This window comes from Staurois parvus, unplaced genomic scaffold, assembly GCF_062004578.1.
Source record: "Staurois parvus isolate SC_StPar_1 unplaced genomic scaffold, SC_StPar_1.0 ptg001328l, whole genome shotgun sequence".
Classification (NCBI taxonomy): Eukaryota; Metazoa; Chordata; class Amphibia; order Anura; family Ranidae; genus Staurois; species Staurois parvus.
In genome coordinates this window covers 1647996-1669379 of record NW_028319124.1, presented here as the reverse complement: position 1 = coordinate 1669379, position 21384 = coordinate 1647996, and the positions used below count along the sequence as shown (strand labels likewise).

The 21384-nt window shown below is 44.8% G+C and overlaps 1 protein-coding gene across 3 annotated transcripts in view; it reads right to left on the bottom strand.

Moving 5' to 3' along the window:
• LOC149436915 (cAMP-dependent protein kinase catalytic subunit alpha) overlaps positions 1-21384 on the bottom strand; it is a 98202-nt gene that overhangs the window by 10515 nt on the left and 66303 nt on the right. For all 3 annotated transcript variants that reach the window (XM_089661228.1, XM_089661229.1, XM_089661227.1), the window contains 6 exons: positions 19674-19772; positions 16185-16267; positions 15977-16103; positions 10767-10862; positions 5897-6019; positions 4368-4532 (listed from right to left, as the gene is read on the bottom strand). In XM_089661228.1, coding sequence (XP_089517354.1) covers positions 4368-4532; positions 5897-6019; positions 10767-10862; positions 15977-16103; positions 16185-16267; positions 19674-19772 — 693 coding nt within the window. The remainder of the gene's footprint in view (positions 1-4367; positions 4533-5896; positions 6020-10766; positions 10863-15976; positions 16104-16184; positions 16268-19673; positions 19773-21384) is intronic.

Below are 21384 nucleotides of genomic sequence, written 5' to 3'. Positions count from 1 at the left end.
CAACTCCAACTCCTTTCCGTGCACTGGATCTAAATATAACCATGAAATCCCACTTCAGCTTAGCTAACAACATTTACATTTCTTGTAGATATAGATGCAAATTATCTCCCAACAACCACGTCGATGGTGCAGTCATCAGAACTGTCCCTATCTGCATCATTTTGAGATCAGACAGGATCAACAATGCTCCAATAAGAAAATACAATAGAGTACATGCTCAAATGTTTATGGGCAAACACCTGATCATCATACCTATTATGTAGCCAAAAGTACAGTCAGGTCCATAAATATTGGGACATCGACACAATTCTAACATTTTTGGCTCTATACACCACCACAATGGATTTGAAATGAAACAAACAAGATGTGATTTAACTACAGACTGTCAGCTTTAATTTGAGGGTATTTACATCCAAATCAGGTGAACGGTGTAGGAATTACAACAGTTTGCATATGTGCCTCCCACTTGTTAAGGGACCAAAAGTAATGGGACAATTGGCTTCTCAGCTGTTCCATGGCCAGGTGTGTGATTATCCCAATTACAATGAGCAGATAAAAGGTCCAGAGTTCATTTTAAGTGTGCTATTTGCATTTGGAATCTGTTGCTGTCAACTCTCAAGATGAGATCCAAAGAGCTGTCACTATCAGTGAAGCAAGCCATCATTAGGCTGAAAAAACAAAACAAACCCATCAGAGAGATAGCAAAAACATTAGGCGTGGCCAAAACAACTGTTTGGAACAGTCTTAAAAGAAGGAACGCACCGGTGAGCTCAGCAACGCCAAAAGACCCGGAAGACCACGGAAAACAACTGTGGTGGATGACCGAAGAATTCTTTCCCTGGTGAAGAAAACGCCCTTCACAACAGTTGGCCAGATCAAGAACACTCTCCAGGAGGTAGGTGTATGTGTGTCAAAGTCAACAATCAAGAGAAGACTTCACCAGAGTGAATACAGAGGGTTCACCACAAGATGTAAACCATTGGTGAGCCTCAAAAACAGGAAGGCCAGATTAGAGTTTGCCAAACAACATCTAAAAAAGCCTTCACAGTTCTGGAACAACATCCTATGGACAGATGAGACCAAGATCAACTTGTACCAGAGTTATGGGAAGAGAAGAGTATGGAGAAGGAAAGGAACTGCTCATGATCCTAAGCATACCACCTCCTCAGTGAAGCATGGTGGTGGTAGTGTCATGGCGTGGGCATGTATGGCTGCCAATGGAACTGGTTTTCTTGTATTTATTGAGGATGTGACTGCTGACAAAAGCAGCAGGATGAATTCTGAAGTGTTTCGGGCAATATTATCTGCTCATATTCAGCCAAATGCTTCAGAACTCATTGGACGCCACTTCACAGTGCAGATGGACAATGACCCAAAGCAGACTGCAAAAGCAACCAAAGAGTTTTTTAAGAGAAAGAAGTGGAATGTTATGCAATGGCCAAGTCAATCACCTGACCTGAATCCGATTGAGCATGCATTTCACTTGCTGAAGACAAAACTGAAGGGAAAATGCCCCAAGAACAAGCAGGAACTGAAGACAGTTGCAGTAGAGGCCTGGCGGAGCATCACCAGGGATGAAACCCAGCGTCTGGTGATGTCTATGCGTTCCAGATTTCAGGCTGTAATTGACTGCAAAGGATTTGCAACCAAGTATTAAAAAGTGAAAGTTTGATTTATAATTATTATTCTGTCCCATTACTTTTGCTCCCTTAACAAGTGGGAGGCACATATGCAAACTGTTGTAATTCCTACACCGTTCACCTGATTTGGATGTAAATACCCTCAAATTAAAGCTGACAGTCTGCAGTTAAAGCACATCTTGTTCGTTTCATTTCAAATCCATTGTGGTGGTGCATAGAGCCAAAATTGTTAAAATTGTGTCCATGTCCCAATATTTATGGACCTGACTGTATGTGGAAATACCTCCAAAATTATCAAAATCAGGTGTGCCCAGCGAAAGGTACTGTCAATGTTGCAGCAAAGACTATCGAAATCAGGCGTGTCCAGCGAAAGCTACTGTCAATGTTGCAGCAATGACATTTTAGACTATTGTGTGCTTTCGAACTTGAGGCAACAGGGAAGGTCCTTTACTGTTCTAGCATGACTGTGCCCTGGGCCCAAAGTCAGCTCCATAAAATACATGGTTTGAAGCGTTTTGTCTTAGAGGAATTTAAATGACTTGGACAGAGTCCTGACCTCAACACCATCGACCAGTTTCGATGAACTGTATTGCTGACAGCAGACCAAGATCTTCTTGTACAAAATCAGTAAATGACCCCACAAATTCTCTTTTGGCTGATAACTACAAATTCACTCCAAAATCTCCTGAAAAGCCTTCCCAGAAGAGTGGAGGCTGCTATAGCTGCAAACCATATCCACGGTTTTGGAATAGGACGACCAAAAATCTCATATAGGGGAGATGGTTGGATGTCCTCAAACTTTTGGCCATATAAATGTACAAGTGCATCTCAATAAATTAGAATATCATCAAAAAGTTAATTTATGTCAGTAATTCAATTCACAAACTGAAACTCATATTATATAGATTCATTACACAGAGTGATATATTCCAAGCATTTCTTTCTTTTAATTTTGATGATTATGGCTTACAGCTAGTGAAAACCCAAAATTCAGTATCTCAGAAAATTAGATTACATAAGAAGAAAAAAAAAAAAACTTTTTTTTAATACAGAAATGTTGGCTTACTGAAAAGTATACCCATGTTTACTACAGTATGCACTCAATACTTGGTTGGGGCTCCTTTTGCATGAATTACTGCATCAGGTGTGGAGGCAATCTGCCTGTGGCACTGCTGGGGTGTTATGGAAGCCCAGGTTGCTTTGATAGAGGCCTTCAGCTCATCTGCATTGCTGGGTCTGGTATCTCTCATCTTCCTCTTGACAATACCCACAGATTCTCTATGGGGTTTAATTCAGGCAAGCTTGCTGGCCAATCAAGCACAGTGATACCATGATAATTAAACCAGGTATTGGTACTTTTGGCTGTGCAGGAAGGTGCCAATTCCTTTTGGAAAATTAGATCAGAATCTCCATAGAGCTGGTCAGCAGAGGGAAGCATGAAGTGTTCTAGAATTTCCCGGTAGAGGGTTGCACTGACTGTAGACCTGATAAAACACAGTGGACCAACACCAGCAGATAACATGGCTCCCCATATCATCACTGACTGTGGAAACTTCACACTGGACCTCATGCAACTTGGATTATGTGCCTCTCCACTCTTTCTCCAGACTCTGGGACCTCGATTTCCAAAGGAAATGGAAAATTTACTTTCATCTAAAAGAGGACTTTGAACCATTGAGCAACAGTCCAGTACTTATTCTCCTTATTCCAAATAAGACGCTTCTGACGTGGTCTCTGGCTCAGGAATGGCTTGACACAAGGAAAGCGACAGTTGTAGCCCATGTGCTGGATACGTCTGTATGGTAGTTCTTGAAGTACTGACATCAGTCATAGTCCACTGCTTGTGAATCTCCCCCAAATTCTTGAATGGCCTTTGCTTCACAGTCCTCTCAAGGCTGCGGTTATCCCTGCTGCTTGTGCACCTTTTTCTACCAAACTTTTTACTTCCACTCAACTCTCCATTAATATGCTTGGATACACTCTGAACAGCCAGCTTCTTTAGCAATGACCTTTTGTGACTTATCGTCCTTGTGGAGGTGTCAATGACTGTCTTCGGGGCACCTGTCAAGTCAGCAGTTTTCCCCATGATTGTGTAACCTACTGAACCAAACTCAGAGACCATTTAAAGGCTCAGGAAACCCTTAGAGGTGTTTGTAGTTAATTCGTTGATTAGAGTGTGACACCATGAGTCTACAATATCAAACTTTTTCACAATACTCTAATTTTCTGAAATACTGAATTTTGTGTTTTCACTAGCCATAATCATCGAAATTAAAAGAATGATACATTTCAAGTATTTCTCTCTGTGTATAATGAATCTAGATATTATATGAGTTTCACTTGTTGAATTAAATTACTGAAATAAATTAACTTTTTGATGATATTCTAATTTATTGAGATACACTTGTACTACTCATATTTGTACCAAGGGGACAAATGTCAGAGATCACTTACACCTGTTTCCAAAGACACCTTGGCTGATGCCTGGAAATTATGTACCTTGGTGGAAAAGCCCTGCATTTTGTACAAGATGTGCATGTAATAGATTGTATGCTCTTGTGAGCAGGGCCCAGCTGGTACTACAAAAATTATAGCTAACCCTGTATCTAGAGGCTAGTTACAGGGTAAGGAAACTTTTTTTTCCTTTCTTTTCTGGTTAACAAATTCATCCTTCAACTTTTCTTTTTATGTTCAAGTTCTCCTATAACCGTGTCTGCTGTCACATACCTTCTTTTGATAGACTGCAATCCAGTCCGTGGTGCTGAACCATTTATGGCCCTTGATATCACTCACGCCATTCTTCAGATTCCCAAATCGTTTGGTAAGGTCAACCTGCAAAAGGTTTCTGAGGAGATCTTTCAGATCAGAGCTGAAGTGTGAAGGGAAGCGTACCTGTAGAAGTAACAGAGTTCAGTAAGGGAAAATGGGAAGCCTTGGAGTGGATACAATTCAAGCTGAACTCTAGGCAAATTTAGAAGACACTAATAAATGCAGCTCTGTATTCATTAATAAATAATTACAATTTTTTTTTAAATGCTACCAGCGTGCAGTCCCCTATACTGCAGCACCAAACCTGGGAGTCAATCAGTTTTGCTGCATGCAACGGCATTTCCAAGAACTATGTTAACAGGCCAGTGAGCAGATGGATGACCTCAGACTACTGCTGCTCTGTCTAGTCAGGCGGTTAGGGGAATAGAAAATACACCATTGTATTCCCTAAATTGCATAAAAAATAAAGAACATTTTCATATATTACAAGATTGTCAATCCTTGGGTGGCTTTTTCAGGATTTTTTCCTTCAATTTTTACCTAATGATCCTGCTGGTAATACATTTCCTCTCCTACAGTGACAACAGACTTTACAGTTTCTATGGAGGAGCCATAGCCAGATCTTCTTATTTGAACTACAAACACCTTCCCCTTCTTTTCATCTCCATTACAAAGAAGGCAGCCTAATGTAGTTTGCAGAAAAGAGCAGGTAAAAGCTGATAACACTGTTTGAGATTTCAGTTCAGCGCTTGAGAAATTACATGGACTAGCATGATATGTACTTGAAGAATTCCGGGTGTCCCTAACTAACTTTAAAAACACTCCCCCTCTTAACACCTATGCTTACTAACCTGTGTAAGAAATATGTGAATACCTACCAATTTTCATGTCGCACCAATCTGGTCACAGAATTACCAGTGTCAGCCAGCGGCCGGCTACAGGACAGAGGAAAGAGAGCTCAACAACGGCTGGTAATGCACGAGGGGTGACGCCACCCCTAGACTTACTATGGCCCACCTGTAGTCAGAGCTCCCTTCTCTCCCTTTGCAGCGGAGGGGAGCCGGATCACATGACAACAGTGGAGTGGCATGTAAATAGGTAAGTATATGCATCTTTTTTTCACAGGTTGGTAAGCATTAGTGTTAGGAATGGGGGGAGGGAGTATTTATAAGTAAAAGTAGTTAGCTTACTCTGGAATTCTGCTTTAACTTAAAAAAAACAAAACAAAAAAAAGAAAAACAATGCAGCCACCACATCCAAGATCTGGTAAGTTTCAATATATACATTTTTGGTTCTTGGGTTTGGATATACTTCACATATACACACTACTTGTGTCATCCATCTGGCTTCACTGCAAGAGTCGGGAATGGATGGACAAATACAAATCCTTTGGCAGCTAAAACAACTACCATTAATGTATTATCTTGTGTATTTCACTGCGGAGCTCAGCTTTAACAAAAACAAACAAAAAAACATGGATCGTGTACCTTCCCAGATACAATCTTTTCATAGATCTGAATTGGCTGATCTGCAAAGAATGGAGGATAACCTGCAGCCATCTCATAAATCAGGACACCGAGCGCCCACCAGTCCACAGCTTTATTATATCCCTAGGAAACAGAAGAGAGAATGCATGCCATTATAAACCAAGAGCTGGCGTGATTGCACTGCTGGAGCCCTGTGCAGGTTCCGAAATGTCAGCCTATACAGGTGGAGTCTGGATTTTCCCCATGTTTGTGTGAGGTCCCTGCTGTGTGCCGGTCTCTTCACAAAATCCATAAACACACCGTTGGGTAATGAGCTTGTGAGCAACCTGTCAATACTGTGTGTATTAGGATATGTGATGTGTCTGACATTAACAATCCTTCAATACCCATCAACAGCAGATCTAGGTCCTGATATGGGGGTTTCTTCCTACATGGCAGAGCCAGTTTAACAATTAAATGTAGGGCTCAGTCGCATACCCGTCATAGCCTTACAATGCCCAGATCAGTGTATTTCTGTGGCGGTATGGCTAGGTGTTTCTGAACAGCTGCGAACAGGAAGCCTGTAATCGATGACAGTCTCTGTAGCTGTCCATATGTAAACTCCTATGGAGGGATCACTCGTGGTTGTGGACCGATAAGCTGCCCTTGTCTACGTAGAGCAACTCATCTGTTCCTAGCTGTATATAATCACTCCGTCAGCCTTGGACAGTGTCAGCCCGTCATTGATTTTACAGGCTTCCTGTCAGACGTCAATCTCAAACCCCTGGCCACACTTGCCGCAGAAATAGGCTGTTCTGGGCGGTGTACAGCATGAACATTGGTGAGAATGATCCCTTATTGCACACACAGCCTTGGGGTGTAAATAAAACTGTGCATGTTCCTTTTATACAGTCATGATCACAGGGAAGGAGTTGGGAACCAAAAATATAGGACTTGCATAAAAAAATGTGAAGTGCAGTGAGGTGAAACCACGTTCAAACAGCCAATCATGCAAAAGGAGCTCTGCTTTTTTTTTTTTTATTCACCTGCATGAGATTGGATGTCTGTGTTCACGGCACACTTCAGTGAAATCAGGCCCACTGACTGCCTGCTCCTGATCACTGCTGCCTGGCAATAGTTAGCAGAATAAAGTGTACCTGTCAGTCAAAGAGCAGCCACCACAGTGTACTTGGGTTTACCCCAAGTCAGAAAAACCTCCTTCTGTGTGTACTCCTAACTACCTCCCACCTGGCCAATGTACATAAATGGCCAGGTTGGACCTTCCCCGTTCTGAGTGGACGTTCCTTTGCGTCCCTCAGAACACGTGCCTGTGGTGGCCCTGAGGCCGTGCAGCAGCACGATTCTGTGATGGCTGTGTCCCTCGGACACAGCTCATTACGGATCGGGATATGGGCTCTCTGTGTCCAATCACAGCCATCTCAGAAGGTCAACAGAGACACGTGTCCCTGTAGCAGTTTCCCTCCAATGAGCTCTGAGAGTTCAGTAGGGTGGGGGGGCGGGGATGCTGCAAACTAAACAGCTGATCTGTGTAGCTGATGATTTTATTCATCAGTTACACAGATTTGCAGCCATGCCACACCAGTGCACCAAGCACCATTTGTCCCTGTCCACATGTCAGCATCTGTCACCGTGTACAGGGCACAACAGCATCTGTCACCGTGTACAAGTTCAAATACCTCCGTCCCCCCCTTGCTCATGTGCAAAGGTGAACGCACGCATTGGTCTCATACGCATATGTAAACAGCTATCACACCACAAATGTGAGGTATCCCCGCGAACGTCGGAGCGAGAGCAATAATTCTAGCACCAGACGTCCTCTGTAACTCTACACTGGTAACCTGTAAAGGCATATAAAGTGTCGCTTATGGAGATTTTTAAATACCGTAGTTTAGCACCATTCCATAAGCGTGCGCAATTTTAAAGCATGACATGTTTGGTATCTATTTACTCTGTGCAACACCATAATATTTTCTATATTACCAAAAATGTGGGTATTACATTGTGTTTGTGAGCATCAAAATTCTTTAAAGTAGTTTTCGCCTGTTAATAGAAACTGAGCTTATTGTATTTTTTTTTTTTTTTAACCTAGGCCCCCCCCCCCTAACTGAGACCAATGAGAAGGTCACAAATTAGGGACTCACATTGCACAACAGAATAACAGTTACAGTCTTGGTCTGATCCTAAAGGTTTTGAAGAACTGAATTAATTGTGAATGGCGCTGCAAAGTACTTCCAAAATGCACATGTGCTGCAAAGCAATGCAGCACAATGCATGGTGTTCCGGAGCTACAATGTGTTGCGATAAAATGCAAACAGCACCTACTTGTTCATGCACTGAATTGCAGAACAATTATTTTGAATGGGAAGCTTAAAAGGCATAGTCACCTTTAGCAAAATAATTATTAAAGTAGAAAAGACATGTCAAAACCTAACAAAGCTTATACCTACCCCCAACCCCCATTGTATGCCCTATGCTTGCAATGGGGGTGGACGTAGCTTTAAGCTTAGTTAGATTTTGACTGGACTTCTGCTTTAAATGTTTGCATTGAAGCCCACGGAACATTGCAACCATGATGAGTGTATGGTGGGTGCAATGCAAATGCTCCTATAATTTCTTCCCCTAGCCCTCTGTACCAATTTTCAGTTATAGGGGCTGAAGTAAGTATATTGACATCACCATACTTGTGCTACTGCGATCTAGGAGTCCCTCTGCAGCGGTATTCGATAGGACCTGTAGCATTTCTATTAAAAGACATCTGAATTGATGCAGGCAACTGTGCAGGCTGAGCCATGCACAGCCAGATTAAATTCCAGAAACTCCCTGTCATTCAGGTAAAAATCGTGGTGGGAGTGGATATGTGATGTTCTATGTTACACCCTAAATAGAAGTACAACATAAAACAAGGTCCCAAAGGTGAACTCTACTTTAGGTACAGTGCACCACATTGCATAAATGGGCCATAAAAAGGTAATAACAGGCACCCTGTGGTCCCTGCTCTTAGGCAGAACATTTACTTTTTTACTTGCTCCTAAAATAGCTGACAAGTCTGTATAAGTAATTCTAGCTTGCACGTTGTATGGGTGTGAGTAACAGCATGCAAAATGAAGTTTATCTGATAACAGAGAGAGGAAAATGATATATAAATAAAACAAATGTTCATATTTTAGAGACATGCAAATACATCAAACTAGTTTAAAATGTGACCTTGCTGACATAATTGATAGCACACGTGTCAATGGGAGGGGGGACACACACAAACACACACAAAATCCTGCAGGAGGGCAATTACAGAAGCATGTATGTTCACTTTACTGCTGCTGTAGGTTGTCATTTGTCAAAGCAGCATCACATAAGCATAGCTATCTTTAAATTATCGTTCATATGTCCTTCATCTAAAGTGCTCAAGAATAGTACATCCACTTTTGCTGCTATAAGCCACAAATACTGCATTCATGAAGGCACAAAGTCTAAGCACAGAGAAATCCCATAGAAGGCCTTTGTTATCTTACCACTTGCCTGCTGTAGATCGTATATATACAGCCTTAGCTGCAAGAGATTATACAGGGATCATGTCAGCCATTTTTTTTTTTCCTAGAGCCGGCAATCTGTTTTCCAGTAAAAAGTTATCCGAACGGCTTTACAGCCTCCCGAACGCTTTTACATCATCACTCGGAAGGGAGCCTCCTCCTCCTGCCTAACACTGGGATGTAAGCGGCCAGATCAGCTGCCCACGGAGGGGACAGACGACATCCATTTCCCCATCTCCTCTGTGACAAAATAAAACCAGAAGCAACAGGGATTATCTCACTTCCAGTTTCAGCGCCGTCGGTCCCTGGCTAGTACAGCCATGAAAACACATCTACGTTTGATCAAATGCTTTAAAGGGCAGGAGAGATATCAAAGGTCTAAGACACCCCTGATGACTCAGTAAAGAGTACCTGTCACTGCCCAAAGCTATCACAACGGGCTTGTTCACCAATAGCTCGTTCAAAAAAGTTAAATGAAAAAAAAAAAATTCAAAGCATCCCTGTCTCCTCATGCCTGCAAGAAAAGGAAGGCACACACTTGGGTGTGGCACACCTGTAAACAGTGGTTGCACCACACATGTAATGCAGGCCATAGACGGTTCGTTTATTGGCCAATTTTTCGTCCAAAAAACAAAACATCGTTTGTTCTGTTAACCGATGTTGCCACCAATGATTGAAAAAAATCGGCCGTTTTTCCACAAATTTTCCAGCATGACCGATAAACGAAATGAGGAGGAACCGCGAAAATCGGCCGATGCCATTGCCCCACTAACAGTGTGAAAATCGACCGATTATTCTTTCGGACGAAAAATCGGCCGATAAACGAACAGTCTATGGCCTGCATAAGGTATCGCTGTCAACGCTGGAGTGAAAGCAATAATGCTAGTGCCAGAGCTCATGTTTAACTGTAAACTGACAACCTGGAAAGGTTTTTTAAAGCGTAGCCTATGAACTTTAGGTACTGTAGTTTGTCTCCATTCCACAGGTGTGCACATTTTAATTCTTGACATGTTTGGTCAGGAATTAAACACAACATCAGATTTGACATTTTAATGAATATTTGGGTTTTACATTGTGTTTTGTGCACTAACATTAAGGGTTTTTTTTTCTGAAAATTTGTGTTTGATTAATGGCTATCCAAATATTGTGTGACATACAAAAATTGAAAAAAAACACCATTTTATTCTCCATGGCCTTTGCTTTCAAAAAATATATAATGTCTGGGAGTTCTAAGTAATTTTCTAGCAACACAATGCCAATTTTAAATTTGTACTGTATGTGAAAAAATACAAAAACTGTCCCAGATGGCAAGTGGTTAATGAATACCAAAAATGTAATCTCACCTTGCTGAGAATGATTTCAGGGGCCAAGTACTCTGGAGTGCCACACAGAGTCCAAGTTCTTCCCTTGACTCTCTTGGCGAAACCAAAATCTGTCACCTAGAAGACACATGATCAATAACTCAGATTTAACATGTTTTTCTTGGACACAAATCTAGATGGGCTGATGTCTGCAGCTGCTGAGATATCTACCCCACCAACATGCTAGTGACATTTTGTAAAATTATAATTTTATTTTAGACCCAATGTTGTAATTACTAGGTTTTTATGCTTCTACTATGCCATGGAAAGAGATCATGGCTGGTAGGAGGGCCCAGCAAGCTGCTGTACATAGCTTCCGAAAAGTCATCAAAGCACGCTAGCCTGCAACGCACATGTGTAAAACACACTGTTGTGCTTGACATATGTTCATCATCTTTTTATTTATTTTTTTTTAACATTGCTGCTTTATACACTGCTCAAAAAAAAAAAAAAAAAATCAAAGGAACATTTTGAAAACACATCAGATCTCAATGGGCAAAAACTATCATGCTGGATATCTGTACTGATATGGAATGAGTAATGTCTTAGGAACGCAAGACTGCCCCATCGTATGATGAAAATGAAAAGTATCAACCTACAGAGAACTGAATTCAAAGACACCCCAAAAATCAAAGTGAAAAAATTATGCAGCAGGCTAATCCATTTTGATGAAATTTCATTGCAACAACTCAAAATGGTACTCAGTAGATTGTATGGCCCCCACGTGCTTTTTTACATTCCTGACAAAGTCCTGGGGTATTTCATCCCAGATCTGGACCAGGGCATCACTGAGCTCCTGTACAGTATGAGGTGCAACCTGGCAGCGTTGGATGGACCGAAACATGATATCCCAGAGGTGTTCTATTGGATTTAAGGCGGAGCTCCACCCAAAAGGGTAAGTTCCGCTTAAAAAACTGGTCCCCCGCTCCCCATTAAGGATTGGCACCTTTGTGGAGCGGATACCTGAAATTGACAGGTACCCGCTCCCACTTCCGCTGCAATCGCCTAGGCGATCAGAAGTTGTCCTCCTACCCTCCCTCCCTGTAGTCTTCTGGGACACGTGACAGGTCCCAAAAGACTACGGGGCCATTCAGGAAGCGCAGCACAGTGAGCACCCGGATGTGAAGCCACAAGCTGTCACAGCCGGGTGCCCACACTGAAGATTTCAGTGCCTGGAACCAGGCGGCTGGTAAAACGGGCTGCAGGGAGGACACAGTGGGATCTAGGGACAGGTGAGTGGCTGTTTTTTTTTTTAAAAGTCAGCAGCTACAGTTTTTGTAGCTGCTGACTTATTTTTTGACAGTGTGAGTGGAACTCCACTTTAAGTCAGGCGAGTGTAGGGGCCAATCAATAGTAAAAATTCCTTCATCCACCAGGAACTGCCTGCATACACTCGCCACATGAGGCCGGGCATTGTCGTCCACCAGGAGGAATCCAGGACTCACTGCACCAGTGTAACGTCTGACAATGGGTCCAAGGATTTCATCCCAATACCTAATGGCAGTCAGGGTGCCATTGTCTGGCCTGTAGAGGTCTGTGTGTCCCTCCATGGATATGCCTCCCCAGACCATCACTGACCCACCACCAAAACGGTCATGCTGAACCATGGTACAGGCAGCATAATGTTCTCCACGGCTTCTGCAGACCCTTTCACGTCTGTCACATGTGCTCAGGGTGAACCTGCTCTCATCTGTGAAAAGCACAGGGTGCCAGTGGTGGACCTGCCAATTCTGGTGTTCAATGGAAAATGCCAATCGAGCTCTATGGTGCTGGGCAGTGAGCACAGGGTCCAAAAGAGGACATCGGGCCTCAAGCCACCCTCAAAGTCTGTTTTTGATTGTTTGGTCAGAGACATTCACACAGGTGGCCTGCTGGAGATCATTTTGTAGGGCTCTGGCAGGGCTCATCCTGTTCCTCCTTGCACAAAGGAGCAGATACTGGTCCTGCTGATGGGTTAAGGACCTTCTACAGCCCTGTCCAGCTCTCCTAGAATAACTGCTTGTCTCCAGGAATCTCCTCCATGCTCTTGAGACGGTGCTGGGAGACACAGCAAACCTTCTGGTAATGGAACATATTGATGTGCCATCCTGGAGGAGTTGGACTGCCTGTGCAACCTCTGTAGGGTCCAGGTATCACCTCATGCTACCAGTAGTGACACTGACCCTAGCCAAATGCAAAATTAGTAACAGAGTCAGAAAAGATGAGTAGGGGAAAAAATGTCAGCGGCCTCCACCTGTAAAACCATTCCTGTTTTGGGGTTCATCTCATTGTAGCTCATCTAGTGCACCTGTTAATTTCATTAACACCAAAACAGCTGAAACAGATTAACAACCCCCTCTGCTACTTAACTGTCCAGATCAATATCCCAGGAGTTTAATGGACTTGATGCTATACTCTGAATAATTCCTAAATAAATGACTCCTTTAATTTTTTGAGCAGTGTATATACACTCACCGGCCACTTTATTAAGTATACCTGTTCAATTGCTTGGTAACACAAAATGCTAATCGGCCAATCGCATGGCAGAAACTCAATGCATTTAGGCATCTAGATGTAGTGAAGATGACTTGCTGAAGTTCAAACTGAGCCTCAGAATGGAGGAGAAAGGGGATTTAAGTGACTTTGAATGTGGCCTGGTTGTTGGTGCCAAACAGGCTGGTCTGAGTAACTGTTGATCTTATGGGATGTTTAGGCACAAACATCTCTAGGGTTTACAGAGAATGGCCCGAAAAAGAGAAAATATCCAGTGAGTGGCAGTTGTGTTGGCGAAAATGCCTTGTTGATGTCAGAGGAGAATGGGCAGACTGATTTGAGATTATAGAAACAGTCACTCATATCAATATGGACCAAAATCTCTGAGGAATGTTTCCAACAACTTGTTGAATCCATGCCATGAAGAATTGAGGCAGTTCTGAAGGCAACCGGTTCAACCTGGTACTAGCAAGGTGTGCCTAATAAAGTGGCCGATGAGTGTATATATCTTAGTATCTTCATAGAGACTTGAAGTTCTAAAATATTTACAAATTTCATTAAAGTTGATCACAAAAAAACAACAAGTACAATTAAAAAAAAAAAAAAAAAAAAAATGATTTGACACATTTTGGGAAGAAAAAGGAAAGTTGCCACCAACAGCTCTACTTTACCGCAGTTTTGGCAAAACAGCACCTGTGCGCATGAGCACTGGAGAATTAAAAAAAAGCACTTCTTATATCTAGCCTGTAGATGGCAGTGTGAGCAGTAAACCAAACCCAATGGAAATCAGCAGTAATGTAAATAGCTTAACCTTTAGCAGACAGGAGCTCCATCTACAGGCACTAAGTTGAAAAACATCCATCAGATCTCATCTTTGTTAGTCCAGTGCTACCCAAATACAGCACTAGTGTTTTCTCAATGAAAACATGTGTAACAAATAACAGTTTTATATCTGACAAGTGATCTTTAAAGCTGAAGGCCATTTTTTTTGTTATTCAGCACCAGGAACATACCTGTAATGAAGTGTGCCCTGTACCTGACTATTTGCTGCATTGGTGTAGAAATATACTACTGGTTCCTCCCTACAATGCTGAACTTTCAGAGTTGCTAGGGTTAAAATTAGCCACTGCAAGCGTAAAAAAAGATTTGCTGCCTACCCCTGCCTCCTCCATTCATAGAACGTGTAGTGTTCTTTCCTGGAATGCAAGGTGTTCTGCGATTGGAAGAGGCAGATCCTGTCAGTTGTCTGACCATCCTCCTTTCACAAGAACCCTGTATGTTCTGGGAAAGATTACTACAATTTTCACCACTCTTCATGAAGGATGTGCTGGAACTAGAAAGAATCCAGAAAAGGTAATCAAAGCTAGTAAAAGGGGACTGGAGGACCTCAGTGTTGAGGAATGACTGCAAACATTAAAAAAAGGAGAAGTACAGCCAAAGCTCCTTTGGCTGTACTTCTCCTTGGATCACATGAAGTGCAGTTTGTTCTGCACTCCTGTGACCCGTTTTCAGCTGACAGCGGGCTGAAGTCCACTGTCGACTGACTTCACTCAGCCGGTCCAGGCTGGGGATAGATCCCGACTTTAAAGTCAGGATCCACCCCAGAGTCTGGAGCGGCACCTGGCTCAGCCTCTAGGTGATCCACTGAGAGCCTGCGCCAGCCGCTCCCTCCCCCTCCACAGCCCAGCGCTCCAGTGAGTGCGGGGGGTTCAGTAGCAGTTGGGGGGCGGAGCAGACAGTGGTGACTGACAATCACCGCTCTCTGCTCACAGCGGCTGTGAGAACTCAGCGATCATGTGATTGCAGAGCTCTCCCGGCGGGGGACAGATGCTGCGTCGGACCAATGCTGCATCCACCTAGGTAAGTTTAATTGGGGGGGAAAAAAAATGTAATTCCTTACTTCTCTTTTACACGTATTCTTCTTGGAGAAGACGCTTAAGAGGAGATATGATAGTGATATACATATATAGCATAGGGAGAAAACTATTCAGTCTCAAGTCACTTACAAGGACATGTAGCCAGTCAACGAAGGGGTTCTTTACTGTTACAGTGGTAAGGATGTGGAACTCCCTTCCGCAGTTGGGTGTCAGCAAGAAGTGTTGGTATTTAAAAGAAAAACTTTTCGATGGGCATCTTAGCGAATGCAATATAAAGGGATATGAGAAACAGTAGTAACACAAACACACTAGCATAAGTTGGACTAGATAGACTTGTGTCTTCAATGGTACCAACTATATAAGTTCTATGAATAAACTAGGAGGGCGAGGGTGCAACTCTTTCACAATTGCAGTGGCTGATGTTGACCTCAGCAGTGCCAGCACTGTGGGGAGGACCTGTTGGATGTAGGGAGAAGATTCTACACCTATGCAGCAGTCAGCTGGGCATGGGACACACTTCCTACATTTTTTTCCTTTTACATGGTAAATTGTTTTGCCTCATATTACATTGTAAGGGTAGATTTTCAATACACTAATTATCCTACCAAGGGTTCTTTTTTTCCTTTTAGTAGCCTTTGAATCCACCTACTGCCATCCCCTTGAAAGATAACTGCATGATCAGTTAGAGGTTTCTGACACTAAATGAAGGTAAGAGACTCTGCTCTGCTTGGGATGCCTGTCCACTGAAAGGTAGAAACTTTACTAACCTGAACATGAAACACTGGATAACACATACAATGCAGTAGGATGGATATCCAGGTGCAACGTGTGGATGTACAATACCTGTATGTAACCTTGCTGGTCTATGAGCAGGTTTTCTGGTTTCAGGTCTCTATAGATTAGATCCAAAGAGTGCAGGTACTCGAAAGTTAATACAATCTGAGATGCATAGAATCGGGCGTGAGGTTCACTGTATAGGGAAAGGCAAGAAGTTACAAAACACATGAATGAAAATATTCTCTTCATCTTTCAAATTATAACAGCACAATACCTGAAGCGTCCGATCCGGCGCAAGTGAGAGAACATCTCGCCCCCTGCTACATATTCCATAACCATGTACAGGTTAGTATTGTCCTGAAAAACAATAGAGAGGTAATGGGGAAACTGGAGATGTTAGAGGCAGGAGACCATAGACTAGTGATAATGAGGTGGATGATGATAGAGCCCCAGGCAGCAGATAGTGAGGTCGACTGGTGATAATGGGGAAACTGGAGATGTTAGAGGCAGGAGACCATAGACTAGTGATGAGGTGGATGATGACAGAGCCCCAGGCAGCAGATAGTGAGGTCGACTGGTGATAATGGGGAAACTGGAGATGTTAGAGGCAGGAGACCATAGACTAGTGATGAGGTGGATGATGACAGAGCCCCAGGCAGCAGATAGTGAGGTCGACTGGTGATAATGGGGAAACTGGAGATGTTAGAGGCAGGAGACCATAGACTAGTGATGAGGTGGATGATGACAGAGCCCCAGGCAGGAGATAGTGAGGTCGACTGGTGATCATGGAATGATAGTATAGTGGGAGGAAACTGACTGTGCACGGTTATCACCTGTTTACTGCACTGAGAGGCAGGAGGTAGTAAGGAAGACAGGGTATAGTATAAAGCAGCGGTCAATAAATAGCGGACTGCAGTCCACGAATGGCCCAAGCAGCGCTGCTGCCCACACCGCCAGCCTGCAATTGCAGACCCGCCACGCCAACATGACATGTGTGCGCCCCGCCCCTTTCAGCTCCCTGTCTCTCCAGCTCCCGCTCACTGCCTGTACACAAGCATCCAGTAAGGATCCTGGCAGAGCTCCTGTCTGCCTGTCTCCTGTCAAGGTAGGGTGTAGTCTTTCAGCGACACTCTGATGGGCACATTGAATGTTAAGGGGCACTCTGATGGGCACAACATAGAATGTGCCCATCAGAGTGCCCTTAACATAACGTGCCCAACAGCATTCCCCATATTTTATGTTAAGGGGCCACAAATGGGCACATACTGTGGAAAGGGGCACCCTGATGGGGACACACGTGGTGGAAAGGGGCACCCTGATGGGGACACACGTGGTGGAAAGGGGCACCCTGATGGGGACACACGTGGTGGAAAGGGGCACCCTGATGGGGACACACGTGGTGGAAAGGGGCACCCTGATGGGGACACACGTGGTGGAAAGGGGCACCCTGATGGGGACACACGTGGTGGAAAGGGGCACCCTGATGGGGACACACGTGGTGGAAAGGGGCACCCTGATGGGGACACACGTGGTGGAAAGGGGCACCCTGATGGGGACACACGTGGTGGAAAGGGGCACCCTGATGGGGACACACGTGGTGGAAAGGGGCACCCTGATGGGGACACACGTGGTGGAAAGGGGCACCCTGATGGGGACACACGTGGTGGAAAGGGGCACCCTGATGGGGACACACGTGGTGGAAAGGGGCACCCTGATGGGGACACACGTGGTGGAAAGGGGCACCCTGATGGGGACACACGTGGTGGAAAGGGGCACCCTGATGGGGACACACGTGGTGGAAAGGGGCACCCTGATGGGGACACACGTGGTGGAAAGGGGCACCCTGATGGGGACACACGTGGTGGAAAGGGGCACCCTGATGGGGACACACGTGGTGGAAAGGGGCACCCTGATGGGGACACACGTGGTGGAAAGGGGCACCCTGATGGGGACACACGTGGTGGAAAGGGGCACCCTGATGGGGACACACGTGGTGGAAAGGGGCACCCTGATGGGGACACACGTGGTGGAAAAGGGCACCCTGATGGGGACACACGTGGTGGAAAGGGGCACCCTGATGGGGACACACGTGGTGGAAAGGGGCACCCTGATGGGGACACACGTGGTGGAAAGGGGCACCCTGATGGGGACACACGTGGTGGAAAGGGGCACCCTGATGGGGACACACGTGGTGGAAAGGGGCACCCTGATGGGGACACACGTGGTGGAAAGGGGCACCCTGATGGGGACACACGTGGTGGAAAGGGGCACCCTGATGGGGACACACGTGGTGGAAAGGGGCACCCTGATGGGGACACACGTGGTGGAAAGGGGCACCCTGATGGGGACACACGTGGTGGAAAAGGGCACCCTGATGGGGACACACGTGGTGGAAAGGGGCACCCTGATGGGGACACACGTGGTGGAAAGGGGTACTTTGAGTCTAAAGGGGCACTCTGACGGGAATACCTGATGTAAGGTGGCAATGTAATGGGGATACCTGATGTAAAGGGGTACTGTGATGGGGACAACTGATGTAAAGGGGCACTCTGTCGGGCACACCTGATGTGATGGGAATACATGAAGTAAAGTTGCACTCTGATGGCGACACCTAATGTAAGGGGGAATACCCTTTTCGGAACTTGGCCAGAAGAAAATTTTAGTGACCGGACCTCCTCGAATTTTAATTCAATACCCCTGGTATAGAGACTGGACACATTATGGCAGACAGGTAAAAACACTGCGCTGGCAGAGAGGCAGGTGGTAGTGAGGAAGGCCAGTCATGGTGGCAGTGATACTATAGACACAACATTGTGCTAGCAGAGAGACAAAAATTAGACCAGTTATGTTGGTGGTGACAAGACACATTACAGCAGAGTGGTAATAACAATGTGATGGCAGAGAGACAGGTGGTAGTGAGGTAGACTAATCAAAAGGACAGTGATGGTATGGAAGCAGGACACAATGCAGCAGAATGGAGATAACAGTGTGCTGGCATTGAGACAGAAGGTAGTGAGGAAGGCAGATTGTGATAGCAGTGATAGTATAGATGCAAGACACAATGCAGCAGAATGGTGATACCATGGTGCTGGCAGAGACAGAATTTAGTGAGGAAGACAGGTTATGTTGGCAGTGATAGTATAGAAGTAGGATGCATTACAGTAGAGTGGTGATAACACTGTGCTGGCAGCAGGATAGGTGGTAGTGAGGAAGACTGGTCATGACGACAGTGATGATATGGAAGCAAGACACATTACAGTAGAGTGGTGATAACACTCTGCTGGCAGAGAGAAAGGAGGTAGTGGGGAAGACAGGTTATGTTGGCAGTAATAGTATAGAGACTGGACACGTTGCCAGCACAATGTTATTACCACTCTGCAGTAAAGAGAAAGGGGGTAGTGAGGAAGACCAGTTATGATGGCAGTGATAGTATACCGGCAGGACACATTACAGCAGAGCAGTGATGACATTCTGCTGGCAGAGAGCCAGAAGGTAGTGAAAAGACATGAGAATACATGGTGAGTATAAAGGCAGAATATTGCAGAAGACTGGGGAGAATACTCTGCTGCTTCAGAGATATAATGTACATGATGTACAGAGGTAAGCTAATGACAATAGAGGGTGGGAGAGAGAGTTGATGGTTACACAGACGTGAAAAAAAAAAAATTAACAACAAAACAAACAAAGCCCAGGAGGGTGGAAACAGCAAAAAAATAAAGCGTTTTACCCCATACACACAATCAGCATGTTCCATGCAAGTTACCTTGAATGAATACTCCAACCGAACAAGAAAAGGGAAATTAACAGCCTGTAGGATCCGCTTCTCATTCAGCGTGTGCTCAATCTGCTTCAATTTCACGACCTGAAGACCAAGCAAAGGGTCAGATTTAGGGTCTTATGGCGCTGATGGGTGTTAGAGGAAGGTAGAACATGACAGCACAATCCTGCTGACCTCACCACCAAAGATTTGGTTGAACCGAGGGTCGGAGAGGTAAAGGCAGATAAGGACCATCCCAGGAGGAGCAAGACTGCTTTGCCAACCAATCCCCAGAAAAGTGTTTTGCTCGGTCTGACCCCCATCATTACTCAACAAGGACAGATTGGTGACTGAACCTTCACGACTATAGGCCACTTTACAGTCAATGCCATTAATGGAGGAACCAGAGGGATGAATTATGTAAGGCACTAAAGGGTAGACATCAAGCTACGGACCAATTTCCCTAAGGGCTTGTTTTGACTTGCGGTTGGGAGAAGGGGGAAGAAGCTAAAAACAAACAGGCAGTTGAGCTGTGTTTTTAGTGCTGCCCTCCCACTTTCTCAAGCTGGACAGGGGTAGGCACTTACAAGAAGGAAGAAGAAGGAGGAAGAGGAAGAGGAAGAGGAAGAAGAGGAAGAAGAGGAAGAGGAAGAAGAGGAAGAAGAGGAAGAGGAAGAAGAGGAAGAAGAGGAAGAGGAAGAAGAGGAAGAAGAGGAAGAGGAAGAAGAGGAAGAAGAGGAAGAGGAAGAAGAGGAAGAAGAGGAAGAGGAAGAAGAGGAAGAAGAGGAAGAGGAAGAAGAGGAAGAAGAGGAAGAGGAAGAAGAGGAGGAGGAAGAGGAAGAGAAGGAGGAGGAAGAGGAAGAAGAGGAGGAGGAAGAGGAGGAAGAGGAGGAAGAGGAGGAAGAGGAGGAAGAGGAGGAAGAGAAGGAGGAGGAAGAGGAGGAAGAGAAGGAGGAGGAAGAGGAGGAAGAGGAAGAAGAGGAAGAGGAGGAAGAGGAAGAAGAAGGAGGAAGAAGAAGAAGAGGAGGAAGAAGGAGGAAGAAGAAGAAGGAGGAAGAAGAAGAAGAAGGAGGAAGAAGGAGGAAGAAGAAGAGGAGGAAGAAGAAGAGGAGGAAGAAGAAGAAGAGGAGGAAGAAGAAGAAGAAGAGGAAGAAGGAGGAAGAAGAGGAAGAAGGAGGAAGAAGAAGAGGAGGAAGAAGAAGAGGAGGAAGAAGAAGAGGAGGAAGAAGAAGAGGAGGAGGAAGAAGAGGAGGAAGAAGAAGAGGAGGAAGAAGAAGAGGAAGAGGAAGAAGAGGAAGAAGAGGAAGAGGAAGAAGAGGAAGAGGAAGAAGAGGAGGAAGAAGAGGAGGAGGAAGAGGAGGAGGAAGAAGAAGAGGAAGAAGAGGAGGAGGAAGAAGAGGAGGAGGAAGAAGAGGAGGAGGAAGAGGAAGAGGAGGAAGAGGAAGAGGAGGAAGAGGAAGAGGAGGAAGAGGAAGAGGAGGAAGAGGAGGAGGAAGAAGAGGAGGAAGAAGAGGAGGAGGAAGAAGAGGAAGAAGAGGAAGAGGAAGAAGAGGAAGAGGAAGAAGAGGAAGAAGAGGAAGAGGAAGAGGAAGAAGGGGAAGAGGAAGAAGAGGAAGAGGAAGAAGAAGGGGAAGAGGAAGAAGAGGAAGAGGAAGAAGAAGAAGAGGAAGAAGAAGAAGGGGAAGAGGAAGAAGAAGAAGGGGAAGAGGAAGAAGAA